General features: G+C 40.4%; 1 protein-coding gene across 2 annotated transcripts in view; it reads left to right on the top strand.

Moving 5' to 3' along the window:
- The first annotated feature begins 432 nt into the window (after nucleotides 1–432).
- The window catches only part of WDR86 (WD repeat domain 86), a 32,616-nt gene continuing 17,920 nt past the window's right edge, over nucleotides 433–15,128 (top strand). Inside the window, exons 1-4 of one of the 2 annotated variants that reach the window (XM_072153896.1) lie at nucleotides 433–725; nucleotides 4,958–5,265; nucleotides 9,675–9,816; nucleotides 12,496–12,916. In XM_072153896.1, coding sequence (XP_072009997.1) covers nucleotides 5,028–5,265; nucleotides 9,675–9,816; nucleotides 12,496–12,916 — 801 coding nt within the window. In that variant the 5' untranslated portion in view covers nucleotides 433–725; nucleotides 4,958–5,027. Of the gene's footprint in view, nucleotides 726–4,950; nucleotides 5,266–9,674; nucleotides 9,817–12,495; nucleotides 12,917–15,128 lie in introns of both variants that reach the window. The other variant, XM_072153897.1, reaches the window with a different exon arrangement.

Raw genomic sequence — 15,128 nt, 5'->3', positions numbered from 1 at the left:
GATAGATAACAGAAGATGGATAGATAATCAAAGATATATAGCTGACAGAAGATAGATAACAGTAGATGTATAAATAATAAATATATAGTTGATAGATAACATTCATGACAGACAAATTAGAGTAGTTTGATTTTTATAGCATTGGAGGCAACTATAGTTACACTATTGCTGCTGTAGTTATTAGATTTAAAAATTTGTGGAATACTGTGAGTGAACGTGTAATATATTTAGTGATTTAGATGAACTTTCAGTGAATTGAATTTTCTCATGAAGCAGCAGATATAAGTAATTCCCAGCACATGTAGGAGATTCTTAGGGCAGTGATGGGGCCACTGTGCCAGTGACAGTGCTGTGAGAGGGGGCATCTCCAGGGGAGGGGGCTCTATGTGCCAGCACCGCCCCCCAGGATAAAACCAAGTTCAGCTCTCACTCTCCTTACACACATGAAGCTGCTCCACACTCAGACAGTGGAGGAATATACTGCACAGAGGAAGAAGTATCTCAGCAGCTGATGATTGGATACAGACTCAGAAGGGAGGAATCCCCCCTGCATTGCACACGTGTGACCCATTAAACAGGGGGTGCTACATCACAGAACCTCTGCTGGAAGCTTCTCCATACATTACATGGGCAGAGCAAAGTCCTGCTACTGCAATGGAACAGGAGCCCCTCTAATTGTGAAACTTCAAAGACCCTCAAATGATCTCCTGCTGGGAAATCTGGAGGTAAATAGTGAACTTCTCATAGCAGATGTATGTGAAGTGGTTGGGATCTATTCTCTATGGTTCTAAGTAGATTGCTTTACATTGTGTAATCTTCTAATTATGTATTATCATTATTATTATTTATTTATTATGTTGTATAATCCAGTGACCTCCAAATAACATTTATTTAATTGTACATTCTTTTTCTTGCTTTAATTATAATATTGTTACAATCACATATTGTGTTTTATACTATGATAGCCACTCAGTTCACAGATGTCCAGGATAGCCTAATGTTACTCTGGCTAGCATGAAGTTTATTTTTAACTGCATAAATCCAGATGTGCAGTGTTAAACTGTGGGAAGTTTTATTAAAGGGAATGTTTAAACATAGAATTGTATTTACATTTTATTAACTAGGGTCAATGGTTACTAATTCGCAGCTCCTCTGCTACACCTCCTAGCATGCTATGACATCCTAACTGTTGCAGTAGGTGATACATTGTAGTTAATACGGATGAAATAATGTAATGTCAATCTGTGACATCTGTGATTTTCTAGAAACTTTTCCTAGAGCTTCATCTTCTATAAATCAAATCTGATACCAAAAATCTAAATGTATTTACATGTGGTTTTAATGGTGAAAATTTGGGGTGCGGTAGAGGTTGTGGATTTGAGTGAAAAAACCCTTGTCTTAGAAGCAGTCTCTAGAAATAGAGACTGAATATTGCCCTATCATCTCAGGGGAACCCCAAATCAACCTGGACTCCCACTCCAAGGTGAATACAGAAACAAGGTTATTTATAAGTTGTATAATATATATATATATATATATATAATATATATATATATATATATATATATATATATATATATATATATATATATTTACACAACGTTTAGCCTTTTGTGATAAAGTTTTTGTTGTGATGGAACTAAAAGTCTGAGTTGCTTCTGGAATTGTGAAAATATTCATTGCACATAGTGGGGTCTTGTGTATTGTAGCTACAGGAGAGCTCCAGTGTATGATTCTTGGAAAGCTGAGATTGGGAGCTATGCTGACTCTGCACTTCTGGCTTCCCAGCCCCCTGCATAGATAGCATTGTTCTGTAAACTTTTTCCTAGGGCAGGACAGCCGACAGAATAACCATGGATTCTATAGAAACTCCTCCCGGATCAGCTTACAGCTCAGCATAAGTTACATTATTGAGATTGTAGCAGATGATTTTAGAACACAATATATATATATATATATATATATATATATATATATATATATATATATATATATATATATCCAGTAAATACATATTCATGTAAACCACATAGGGAAAGGATAAGCAGATTACTGTGTATTCATACCCTATGGAGACAAGACGCATATGGAGCTGCTATGTAAACAGTCACAGCCCCCTCATCATCAGAAGTCAAAGATTTGTCCTTCAATGCAGAAATGTAATCTATTACGCAATGTGTAAACGTAATCTATAGTACTCTTCTGATGGTATGGCCCCTAAGGCTCCTAAGAACTTTTGATTGTTCTAGATACCACATTACATATAACATACATTTCCACTATAGAGAGAACCCCCATCCATGTAGACTCTGGTTCTTCAGGTTCATAATATATATGACTTGTCAAGTCATGACTTCCCCAATAAACTCATCCCTGAAGCCTCCAAACCTGCTACATTCTCTGTGTAGTGGTCAGTTTTGGAAACTGTAGCTGAGTTTAAGTAACTTAAACCGAAACTGTCACCACATTTACACAAATACAGCTAGCAACAGCTCCCCAGCAAGCCCTCTTAACTGACACCCTTCTTTTAGCTAAAAATTGTTTCCCTTACGTCCCCATAAACTTTATGTTATATTCCCTGGCATCAGAGGGGGCGTGTCATACTTTTCCGGACCCTCCCATTTACTCCTCCCCATTTCCAGAGCCTCTTCTCAGATGATGTCACACTGTCATGTGACCAGTGTGATGTCATTTAAGGTCCTATACCCAGTTAGAGTTGCAATGTCTATTCTACCGTATGTATGTATCTGATCACATAACATCACAGCAGCCTCCATGGACTTCTACTCCTCCCTATGCCTCCATGTAGGCTGCTGTGATTTCATGTGACCAGATACACAAATGAGGTAGACGTTACAAATGTAACTGTTCAAAGGACTTTAGATGACACTACCCTGGTCACATGACATGAACTGGTCAATGATGTAACAGAGCTCTCTCTCAATGTTCCACACAGCAGCATGTCTTAACAGTGATACCTTAATAGGCTCACCCATATTATACATACCCTGTTAATATTTTGGGCTTTCGCTGTCAAGAGCCACCAGCAGCTGATATCTTGTGTCCTGCTGCCTTCCGGTGGATAGAGAGGGCTGTTCAGTAATTGTCTGCACTCCCCCCCCCCCCCCCCAATGTAACTACTCCCATAGCAGTGGTTGGAGGGGATACATCCGCATACCCCTCCAACCACTGATATGACCAGATGGACCCCTCCATGCGGCAGAAACCAGCAAGACATGAGTCGTCACACCCCAACCCCAAACTTTATCGGGTTAAGTATAATATGGGTGACACTATTAGGGTCTTATACATGTACCTGTTAAAATTGAGATTGGTGGTCAATCCCTTTAAGTAAGGAGTCCAACAAAGGTCAGACTAGAACAGGAGGATGTCTTTGGGCACAAGAGCTTTACAATCAACATAATTATTCTGTCAATTTGCTTTTTAAAGGGGCCATGCATGCTGCACAGATGTAAATCACTATATTATGGTGAAATACTTATAGAAGAGAGTCATATAGTTTAAAATGCCACAATTTGAGTAGTTATGCTATTTTTTTTTTTTTTTTCTTTATGTGAATTCCAAGCCCATTGTTTGTACAGAGTTCAATGTCATTGTGTGCATAAGAAGATTCTAAATAGGACACTAAATCAATTACTTTCTGTGTGATTCCAGTGGTAATGACAAAAGCACGCAAACCCTTGAGTAAGTTAAAGGGGTTGTCCACTTTCAGCAAATATTAGATATGGTTTGTGTAAGGAAAAGTTCTCCAATGTCCTGTCCGTCCATCACATTACATGGACAGTTTTTCTTCCACTGGAAGAAAAAATAGAAGTTTTTATAGCAGGACAGCAAGCAGAGATCTAGAAAACCATGAGGAATTGATACAGAAAGTATATTGGAAAATTGAATAACTTTTCCTTAAACAAACCATATCCAATATTTGCTGAAAGTGGACAACCCCTTTAAGGTACTGGTGATCTTGCGTTTTTTAATCCCATTCTACATGGAATCACATGGACCTTTGATAAATCAAAACCCTGCTATACTTTTACAAGCATAAGTTTACAGACTTAAAGATTCTCATCTAGATGTGCGCTGGATGGATTACATCTTCCATCATGGACAAATGGTTCTTGCTTATGAGTTATTGATGCAGAACCAGAGAGAATGTTCTCTACAGGAATCTTCTCAAATATCCAGTCAATCAGACCCAGGTTATGTTTACGTTATGCCAAGTGTCATGTAAACCTCGAGTTATAGGACCGGGTCTGTAGGGTTAATAATGAAGAAGGGAGCGGAGCGTGAGTGGTATGGACTCTCGGGATAAGGATGTAAGGACCATAAAAAGGATGCCCTGGAGTTGGAGAGGGTTCAACGTAGAGCCACAAAAATGATAAGGGGTATGGAGGGTCTCAGTTATGAGGAAAGATTAAAACAACTAGATTTATTTAGTCTGGAAAAGAGACGGCTACGAGGGGACATGATTAATTTATATAAATATATGAATGGTCCATACAAAAAATATGGTGGTAAGTTGTTTCAGCTTAAATCAAATCAAAAGACGAGGGGGCACTGTCTCCGTCTGGAGAAATCAAGGTTTAATCACCGGAGGCGACAGGGCTTTTTTACTATGAGAACTGTCAATCTGTGGAATAGCCTGCCTCAGGCGCTGGTCACAGCAGGGACAGCGGAGAGCTTCAAGAAGGATCTAGATGCCTTTTTACTCCTAAATAACCTTGATGGCTATGTTATATAGAAATGTTTCCCCTAAATCCCTTCCTCATGCAATCCCTTCCCTTCCTTAGTTGAACTTGATGGACAAGTGTCTTTTTTCAACCATATAAACTATGAAACTATGAGCATAGCATTGCAAAGGATATATACATACATATCAACGAACATAAAGTTTTATTTTTGCAAGAGAATCATTTGATGTTTTTTGATCATTCTTTAGGTTCCTTCAAGAAATTTTGCACAATGTAGAAGATGCAAGTGTTGAACCTGTCCTGCTCCTCTGCACCTGAATGGTGAAACACATGAGTCCTCCCTTTGCCACTGCCCATGCTGGGCTCCAGAGAATGGGGAGCGGAAGCTCCACTTGTGGCACATCCAATACTTTGATTAAAGTTTGCAGAGATCACAAAGGAGGAATCAATTGGCTTAGTCTGAGCCCAGATGGTTGCCATCTACTGACTGCCAGTGAGGATTGCACTGCTAGATTATGGAGGACCTCTGACCACCAGTGCTGCAAGTTGCTACAAGGTGAGTGTATTATCTATCTATCTATCTATCTATCTATCTGGAGAGAAACTTAGGTCTAGAAAACATGATTTTGAAGGGTTGTCTCACAAACATAAGCCTTGTCCTGTTTGAGGTATGGACATGAGGCTCCCAATCAGGACCACCCTCTGTGAACCAGAAGAAAAAGTTATGTTCTATGAAAAACCTCTATTTTTCTAATTTTATGCAGCTACTTATACAGCCTTATTTTGTGAATTATCACAAAAACTATAAAAAAAAATCCAAAACTATAAAGCACCGATTGATGTGTCATTTTCCTGCTTTCCAGCGTTTCAGTTAAATGTAGCTCCTGGCATTGCCCAGGATAGTATATAACAGCTCTTAGCTATAACAAAATAGAATGGCATAACAAAAAATAGTTTATTTGTATCTATATCTCTCTCTGACTGTCTCTGAACATTTCTGTCTATGAGTGTCTCTGTCTGTGCCTATTTGTCTCTGACTGTCTGTCGTCAACTGTCTCTGGCACTGACCATTTCTGTCACTGACTGTCTCTGACCGTCTCGGTCTCTAACTGTCTGTCTGTCTCTGTCTCAGACTGTCCCTGTTTCTGTCTCTGACTCCGGGTTTCTCTACGTCTATGTCTCTAACTTTCTCAGACTGTCTCTGACTGTCTCTGTCTCTGATTTTCAGTGATTGATTGTCTCCTACTTTCTTTAACTGTCTGTCTCTGGTTTTCTCTGTATGTCTTCGACTGGGACTGTCTCTGACTGTCTCTGTATTTGTCTCTGATTGTCACTTTGCCTATGGGGGTATTTGTCAGATGTGTCTGAGAGCAGAACTGTATCAGACCAGGAGTTTCATTTTCCTACATCGGTTTATAAAATTACAGCTGAGCCCTGATTGGTTTCCATGGGCAACTGGAAAAGTTTTACCTCAGACATTTCTGATAAATTTCCCCCTATCTCTGCATCTCTATCCATCTTATCTCAAATAAGCATCTTATACTCATTGCCTATAGTAACCAATCACAGCTCAGAGCTCATAATAATGACCTGTGGCAAAACAGCAACCAATCACGACTCAGCTTCCAACTGCCACAGCAGCAGCAGACAATGGCTCCTATATGTGGTGGTTAATAAATGTATTTTGGAAAGTGTGGGGTTAAAATTCTGGCTTATTACCAAGTCTATGACGTTCCCTGAGTCACAGAGAGCCGCTGTCCAAAATTTGGTGATTGTAAATGCGATGGTGCAGATTCCGTTAGCGGACATAATAATAATACATACATACACACACTCAAACACTTGGCTTTATATATTAGATGGTCACTAAAATCATAAGAAAATCAGCAGAGAAGTGTCATATTTTACTATTTTACGTGAGATGAGTCACTTTTAGAAGCTGCAGCAGGCTGTTTCTACTTCTAGGTTATATAGGCAATTAAAAAAAACAAATGTATCAAATATCTCTAGTTCTGTATCTTCCAGAACCTCAAGCTTATCTGACATATAAGACATCAAAACCATGTTTCTAGGTACAGTAGAACCAAAGATAGAGGGATCTGCATTGACACTGACCCTGCAGCCTCTAAACTTGACTCATCTCAGGCCCTATGATTCTTCTTTTTATAAGTAAACAGGAGATTTTTTTTACATAAAAAATGGAATTCTAGAAAGGACATTTCATACCCTACCTGAGGGGGGTAGTAGTTTAATGTGATAAAATGTAATGAATGACATGTTCCTTTTAACGTTTAACTTACTCAAAAACACTGTTGCATTAAAGCAGCAATGTGTGTGAGGTGGACAACCCCTCGAATCTCACTGATATAAATATGGTATCATGTGGGTTCCAATAAAACACTGGTGGTCTTAATCCTATTATAGATATAGGTAACATTGGAAAGCATTCAGAGGGAACATTGGGGATTTCTCATTACACCAGGAACCAGACAGTCTTATATTCCACAAGGGATTAGTCCTGACTCCTGAAATTACATTTCTCTATAAAGCTTCCACATATTTCATATTAAATAGAACATGTACAAAGGTCTCAAGCTCTTCTGGTGCCAATCCTTAGTCTTTTCATTTCCCAGCACTGACACCAGAGCACAGGCTGATGAATGAGCTTCTGCTCCGATGTAGCTACACAGATACTCGAATAATCCGAGGAGGTAAAGGGATCAGCGGCTCAGGAGGGAGAAGGCAGGGGCTGGCAAATGCCAACATGTAACTTGGCAGCAGTGTAAAGGGAACAGTTTTTTTAGGAAAATAACCATGACTTAAATAATCTGCTCTTCTTGAGAATCACTGTACCGCTTAATGCAATATTAGGTAAGAAGTAAGTATGGCACGTTACAATTCCTCCAGCAAAAAGTCTATTGCACTATTAAGATCTTCTGTTATACATAATCTCCTCTATGCAGGCAGTGTGTTATAGAGCAGGAAAAGATGAACAGATGGATACAGTGTCTTATCTACAGACAGCATTTTATAGAGCAGGGGGAGTTGAGTAGATTGCACAAAGTAGTATATTATAGAGCAGTGGTTCTCAACCTGCGGGTCGTGACCCCAGCAGGGGTCGAACGACCAAAACACAGGGGTTGCCTAAAGCCTTCAGAGCCACGATTTTATTGTGTTTTTACTGCAAATCGCATGGTTTGGGTTCACAGCAACATGAGTAACTGTATTGCGGGGTCACAGCATTACAAAGGTTGAGAACCACTGTTATAGAGCATTAGGAGCTGAGCAAAATGTACATAGTGGGTGTCATTTACTACGGGCCCGAATGGCGTTTTTACGATGGGTTACCCGAATTTTTCTGTTATGCGGCGGTTTTCCCTGAATTGCCCCAGGTTTTTGGTGCACGCGATTGGATTGTGGCGCATTGACACTGGCATGCACGCAACGGAAATTGGGGGCGTGGCCGAACGAAAACCCGACGGATTCTGAGAAACCGGTGCATTTAAAAAAAACAGTGTTGCTGGACACGCACTTACCTGCACTCGCCCCCGCTTGGTGAAGTTCAGTGCATTCCGATGAACTTCAGCGCAGCAGCGACACCTGGTGGACGTCTTAATGAATCGCCGGAAGACCCAAATCCTCCACACAGAACGCGCCGCTGGATCGCGAATGGACCAGGTAAGTAAATCTGCCCAAATGTCCTATCCGATAGTAGTATATTATAGAGCAATAGGAGCTGAGCAAAATGTACATAGTGTCCTATTTGATAGTAGTATATTATAGAGCAATAGGAGCTGAGCAAAATGTACATGGTGTTCTATCTGAAGCCAGCATGTTATAGAGCAGGAGGATCTGAGCAGAGTGTACATAGTGTCCTATCTGCAGGCAGCATGTTATAGACCAAGAGGAGCTAAGCTGGATGTTATTTAGGAGGGGGGCAAAAAATTCAGTATAATATGTAAAGTATACATTAGAATCCCAAGTCTTTCTACGTTTAGGAGTCAGTTGGGCGGCTCAATAATTTTTACAAAACTGCCATTAGCAGAGATTATGCCCATATTCAGACAGGTCCTGTTACCTGTCCGGATATGGGCATAATCTCTGCCAATGGCAGTTTTGTAAAAAGTAATTTCATTAACCCCTGACGTGACAGCTGGTCCACCTTTTTTAATTTTGGGGCTCAATAATTAACACCCTTGTATGACTGTTCTCCTAATCAGAGAAGGAGATTCTATAGGATTATGGGGCAGATTTACTTACCCGGTCCATTCGCAATCCAGCGGCACGTTCTCTGCGCTGGATTCGGAAATATTCGGGTAACACGTCGGGAAATCGCAAATCAGGCACTTAGTAAATGACCCCCTATATGTTTGACATAACTAGTTTCATTTCGTATATTACTGTGGATCTTGACCGGTGATGATTTTTCTGGTAGTAGTAACATCAGAGACAAAATTCTTTACAAAGTAACACAAGACCGACTGCAGCATAGATATAATCATAATTCTAGCTTTACTCTCACATTGCAAAATGTTACCACTTTTATCTGCAATGCTTCTCATAAGTTGTCCCTGAATGGTGAAATGTTTCTAAGTATTTCTGTCAGTAGGATTGTGTAACCTACAAATTTGGATCTTTCATGGAAAAGTGAAGACTTGGCCAATCACAAGTTTCTGTAATGATGATATAATACTGGTGATTATGAAGCGACCCTTGGTACCCTTGGTATTAGGGGACTTATGGGGCTGTATATGAGAAGAAAAGAGATACAGAACATTAAATAGGTATAAAACAGGCAGAAGTCCAGGACATTGGGAGGCAGCTTGCTGTAGCAGAAATCTCCAAAGAAGACCAAACATAATATATGGAATAGGGAAGTGGCTCCTATGTTAAGTCCTGTAGATACCACTGTCTGTGAGTTTGGGAGATAAGTTTTATGACTTCTGATTTCTGCTCTTACCACAGGACATAGCAGCTACATAACATTTTGTCACCTGGAGAATGAAGCAGCTTTCACATGCAGCGCTGATCACACTGTGAGAAAATGGGAGGTGTCGACAGGTCAGTGTCTCACTGTGTACACTGGACACACATCAATTGTGAACAGGTGGGTAATGGTCACCCCTGGGAATTTGAAGAATACAAGTTTTGATCCAATTAGATGTGTCATTGTTCACAAATGGCCCTGTTTATCAGGACAGATACTGCAAAAAAGTAGAGTTTCAGTATACAGGCAGTCCCCTAGGTAAGGACAACCTACTTACAGAAGACCCATAGTTAAAGACGGACCCCTCTGCCCACTGTGACCTCTGGTGAAGCTCTCTGGATGTTACTATAGTCCCAGATTGCAATGATCAGCTGTAAAATGTCTGTAATGAAGCTTTATTGATAATCCTTGTTCCCATTACAGCAAAAAATGTTGAAACTCCAACTGTCACTGGGGCAAACAAATCTTTGTCTGGATCTAACATTATAAAATAAACAGTTCTGACTTACATACAAATTCAATATGTAACCCGGGGACTGCCTGTAGACTACACACACACACACACACACAATTTATCATTTTAGTCATATCAATTTTCTGTTTAATATGTCTCAAAATTGCACAATCAAGGCACAAATCCCCTCAAGTTCAACGGTGGTGGAGGAAAAACTTAGGAACCAAATTTGTTGGACCCCCATCACTTTGATATAGATATAATGGGGGATATAGCCAGCGTATGATAGCCCCGCCGCTGCAAATTCGCAGCCCGATACATGAAGAGGCTTCTGCCTCTTGATGTATCGGGCTGCCAGTTGCGCAGCGTTTTTCCTACGCCAGGCAGCCGGCGCAACCGTATGAAAAGTCGCCGGCAGCAGCGAGTGCGCAGGCACGGGGACAGTAACGCCCCGCGCTGGCCCACTCCAGTCCGGCCGCGCCCCCCGCTCGGCCGGCCGCGCCCCCCCTTCACGCCCCTTCACGCCCCACTGGCGTGAAGGTGGCGGATTGTGAAAAATAATCGCAAAAGCTAGCAATAAGCTAGCATTTGCGATTATTTCAGGGCCTCTGCGCCACTGGCGGTGCGCAGAGGTCCTGATAAATATCCCCCAATATCTATAACTTAGAATAACCTTTTAAAAGTTCAGAGCCACCTTTACAAAAGACAAAAATGGTTACTCACCTTAGTTATCATCTGCTACCCGATCCCCCAACTACATTTACTGGTTCAATCCCAGGGTTTTAGATTATGGATCTGGATCTGTTAAAGTTGGGGTTCGCCGAGTCCAGCCAAACCCGAACCTTAAAGTTCACTTTGGGTTCGGAGATCCGAACCTAAACCCCAGTGCTCGCTCCAAGTGATAACACTCGTATTATGCCACCTTTGGACTTAAATTCTGGTATCAAGTGCGTGCTGCCATTTTCCCAAGAATCCTCGTTCCATGATTATGTCACAATTCTAGAGTAAATGGCACGTAATTTGAAGAGTTACTGGTACTGATCATGGATGTCGCCGGCGGGTGCGTGAACTCGTCTGGGTTTGGGGACCTGAACCATTAATTTCATCAAGGGCCAGAACGTTGCAAGTTCGGGTCCACTCCATACTACTTGTGATCACAGCAGCCACAGATTGATTGTACTTGTGATCCACTAAATTGTAGAGTTGAAAATTGGATTGAAGGCGATCCCTGAGGTGGGCATGGTTTTGTTCATTTTCATAAAGGTCCTTGTATGACTTTTGTTAAAACTAGAAAACCCCTTTAATTAGACAAATATATTGTTACATACTGAAGTGTTATCATAGTACGATTCCAGAAATTGATCACCGGGATCTGGCAGGAAAATGACCGGGACATCAATATTTTCTTGGCTCTACTTACATGCAGATATCCTGTTAAAACAAATATAGTTTAATGAAATTACTTCTCCAGTCACAGCATAAATCATCATCATTGCTTAATGTGAGCATTTAGCTGTAAGCAGTTATACAGGAGAACTTAGACTGGAAATCTCTCTCCAACCATGACCCTCATGGTAATGTGTGGTTACTGCCATTCAATCCTATTTACTTTCCAGTTTTCATTTTGAAAAAATAATCTTGACCTAACATTCAAAATAATAATAAGTAAATAGCTAGTACAATTTCTAATCTGCCACCAATCCCATTGCGAGTGAATGCCGGGACCCACAACTGATATTTAAAATGATTGTATAAAGATCATTTATAACCCCTTACTTTACAATTTTACACAGTTTTATTGCTGTTTAAGCTCCTATCACTCAGTGATGGTCAGTGCTCTAAGCAGATTCAATCACTTCATGATTCCTCTGTGCTATGAGATGCTGTGTGCTGACAATGTGCTTAGATTATCAGGGTCCAGGTTTATCTACACTTTTATTTAACTTCTGAACATTCTACTAGTATCTGACACAAAAAAGAGATGAGACAGATCAGAGATGAGAGATGATGAGATCCATGAGATGGATATGAAACAGGAGGCAGGAAGCACTGCATTGTGCAGACAAGAGAAGCTGTTAATGAGAAGAATTAATTAAATCGGTTGGATTCAGGGGAAACCAAAATTGTAAACACCAGGACTGATCGAGAAAGGTTGGAATTATATATGTGAAATGCTGTATTTCTGTTAATAACAGGGAATAAGAGAATGTGTTATTTTGTTGTATGTTCTGCAATGTTCTGCAGTTGGTACCATACTCAATTTTGGGGGAGGGGCAAGGTAAAAAAAAATTAAAATGTAAATATCTCAATTTCCCAATATAATTGTCTGTATAATTCTTCCACAGGATACTTGTGGTGAGGAATTTGCTCTTCAGCGGATCTTATGACAGAAGTGCTCGCTGTTGGGACACCGACTCTGGGAGACCACTTCAGGAGTTTCAGGGTCACAGAAACTGCATCTTAGTCTTAACTCACTTTTCATCCAGTGACATCCTGGAGGAATTGGACATTGAAGGAAATGAAATGAAAGAATTCCTGGTGACGGGGAGCACAGACTGCACAGTGAAGATCTGGGAAGCGTTTAGTGGGTGCTGTTACCAGACTTTAAGGGGGCATTTAGGTGCCATATTGTGTATAGTTCTGGACACACCCAACAGAGAACTGTTTTCTGGCAGCACGGATTATACCATCCGAAGGTGGAACATGGTCACTGGAGACCAACTGAAAGTATTCAGAGATCATCAAGGATCTGTTATATGTCTACAGGTAGGTAATACAAAGAATTCATACATAGTAAAGTGAATTCTACAACAATGTCATTCTCACTTTACACACGTCATAAGCTTTAGCCTTCAAGGTAGGTAAGAACCAACACAGGTGGAATTCAATATTTCCTAAAGTTTTTCCTGTATTTTCCTCACTCAAGCCTTGCTTGATCTTGCTTGCTCTTTGATCGATCTTGATCTTCGATAGACATAAATGCTATAAATGTTTGGTAATGGATGATATATCTAGTTTTCTTGGAGTTGACTGGATAGGGTTACTACATATATGTGGTTGTAATATGTAAAAAAGTTAAGATGAGAATACCCCTTAAGGGGTTATTTATGGATAATAAATCTTAGATTTTAGCTACATGGAGCTCCCTAAAGCATAAATACTTTCTCACCACTCCATACTTCTGTTCCCCACCAGAGATGTTCTATTGGAGATGGGCAGGAAACTAGGGACCTTCCTTCCGGTGACTTTTAGAGGTCCTACAATAAATACAATGACCTGCGTCAGCACATGGAAGCCATTCTACATTGTTCAAATGTTTAACACTTCTGTTTGGAGGCTTTTGGGAGATTATGTCATAGTGAAACACAATGGACCTCATTATAATGGATTCTACCTATTGCAGGAAGTTGCCTGCTACTGCTTATGATAGATTGTGCATTTAGGCAGGGACACCTTGGAAGTCATTCTTGTCCATCCAGTTCATTCTCTTACCCTGCATATACCCTAAATAATTCAATTTGGTTTTCCTTGTGAGTTATCCATTAGATAATTGCCATTATAATGCAGTTTACATAGTTCTGTATGTTTTCAGTATAAGACCCATATTTTCAGATTTTTGCCTGTCCTAGGGCCTTGAAGTTAGCAGAGGATCACATTCCATAGGTTCCTCTGCAGAGGGTCAGTGTTAGACAACATTTTATCAAATCCAATTAGAGTTACATGTCAGAAAACACAAAGGATTCATGGAAAGGTTCTTATCCCCAAAGGTTTGAAAACATCTGGTGTGTGTTGGGGGCAGGGTTATTGCAAAGCTTGGTGTACAGTTACTAATATGTACCAGAGTTCTCCGGTTCCCAGGATACCATGTATATTCTTTATGTGTTGTACTATAATATATTGTCAGATCTACCTATTTAAGTTCTTTTATTTTTTTATTTAAATTTTAGAATTTTAGTTTGTATTTGGTGGTATAGGTAGACATACTTCACTATAGTCCGGTTTGGACATTGCCACAATTGAATCCACCACTGGGTGGGTCCCCAAGCCCTGCATGAGTTGTAGCATACACCATTGTATATTTTACCATTAGGAAAAGCATAATGATGGCAAATCTTAGGCACATCAAGATTTCTGTATGATCGTCTTCAACGATGAAATATGTAGAGAATGGTGAATGGTGGAAAATACACTCAACCATAGACTGTTAGCAAAGACATAATCTCCTGGTGCCCCACCATACTTTATATGACTCGAGAACATTCTCCACTCACGCCCGCTATGTTTCGGGGCTCCTCCCCCTTTCTAAAGCAATCCCCCATAATGTAGTGGAAATGATCACACACCTGTCTCATCCATTTGGCTGGGTCTCGGCTAAATGTTTGGAGTGGTTTAATGTACAGTCTAATAGACTTTTGAAAGACTACTAATGAACTTTACATTCATGCACAGTATCAGGTTTTGGTACGTGTAATTTTGTATATAAATGCTATTTAGATATTTTGCATAGCATACTGTGCTTTTGTGGATATCAGATGGTCTGCAAAATAGAAAAATTTACTTACCCTTCACTGGCTCCCAGTTCTTGCGTCTGGCCAGATGTTTTGGGTGCCGAAGTTCAGGGACAACAAAGGAAGTGGTCAACCATGGTCACAGGAAGGGATTCATTGGTTGAAGAGGGTCTAGTGAACTGCTGACCGCACACGGGGACAAAAAACGTAACAAGTAAAGCTACAATGGAATTGGGGGCTGGGGCAGGGTACGTACACTTTCCTATTTTTATGCCACCTCTACTCATACTGGGTTTCCCCGAATTCTTGGTTGAAGTTTTAATAAAGGGTGTCTATCAGGTCCGAAATCTTTTGTAGCCTTTAATAGGGTATATAACTTTGTGGTCACAAAACAATGAGGCAAAGTAGAGATAACTTCTTCTATGGATATACAAATAAGCCTGCAAGTGCAATGAGGGCGGGCCCAATGT

This window comes from Engystomops pustulosus, chromosome 5 (genome assembly GCF_040894005.1).
Source record: "Engystomops pustulosus chromosome 5, aEngPut4.maternal, whole genome shotgun sequence".
Classification (NCBI taxonomy): domain Eukaryota; kingdom Metazoa; phylum Chordata; class Amphibia; order Anura; family Leptodactylidae; genus Engystomops; species Engystomops pustulosus.
Note: the sequence above shows the minus strand (reverse complement) of the source record. Positions and strands in the feature narration are given on the sequence as shown.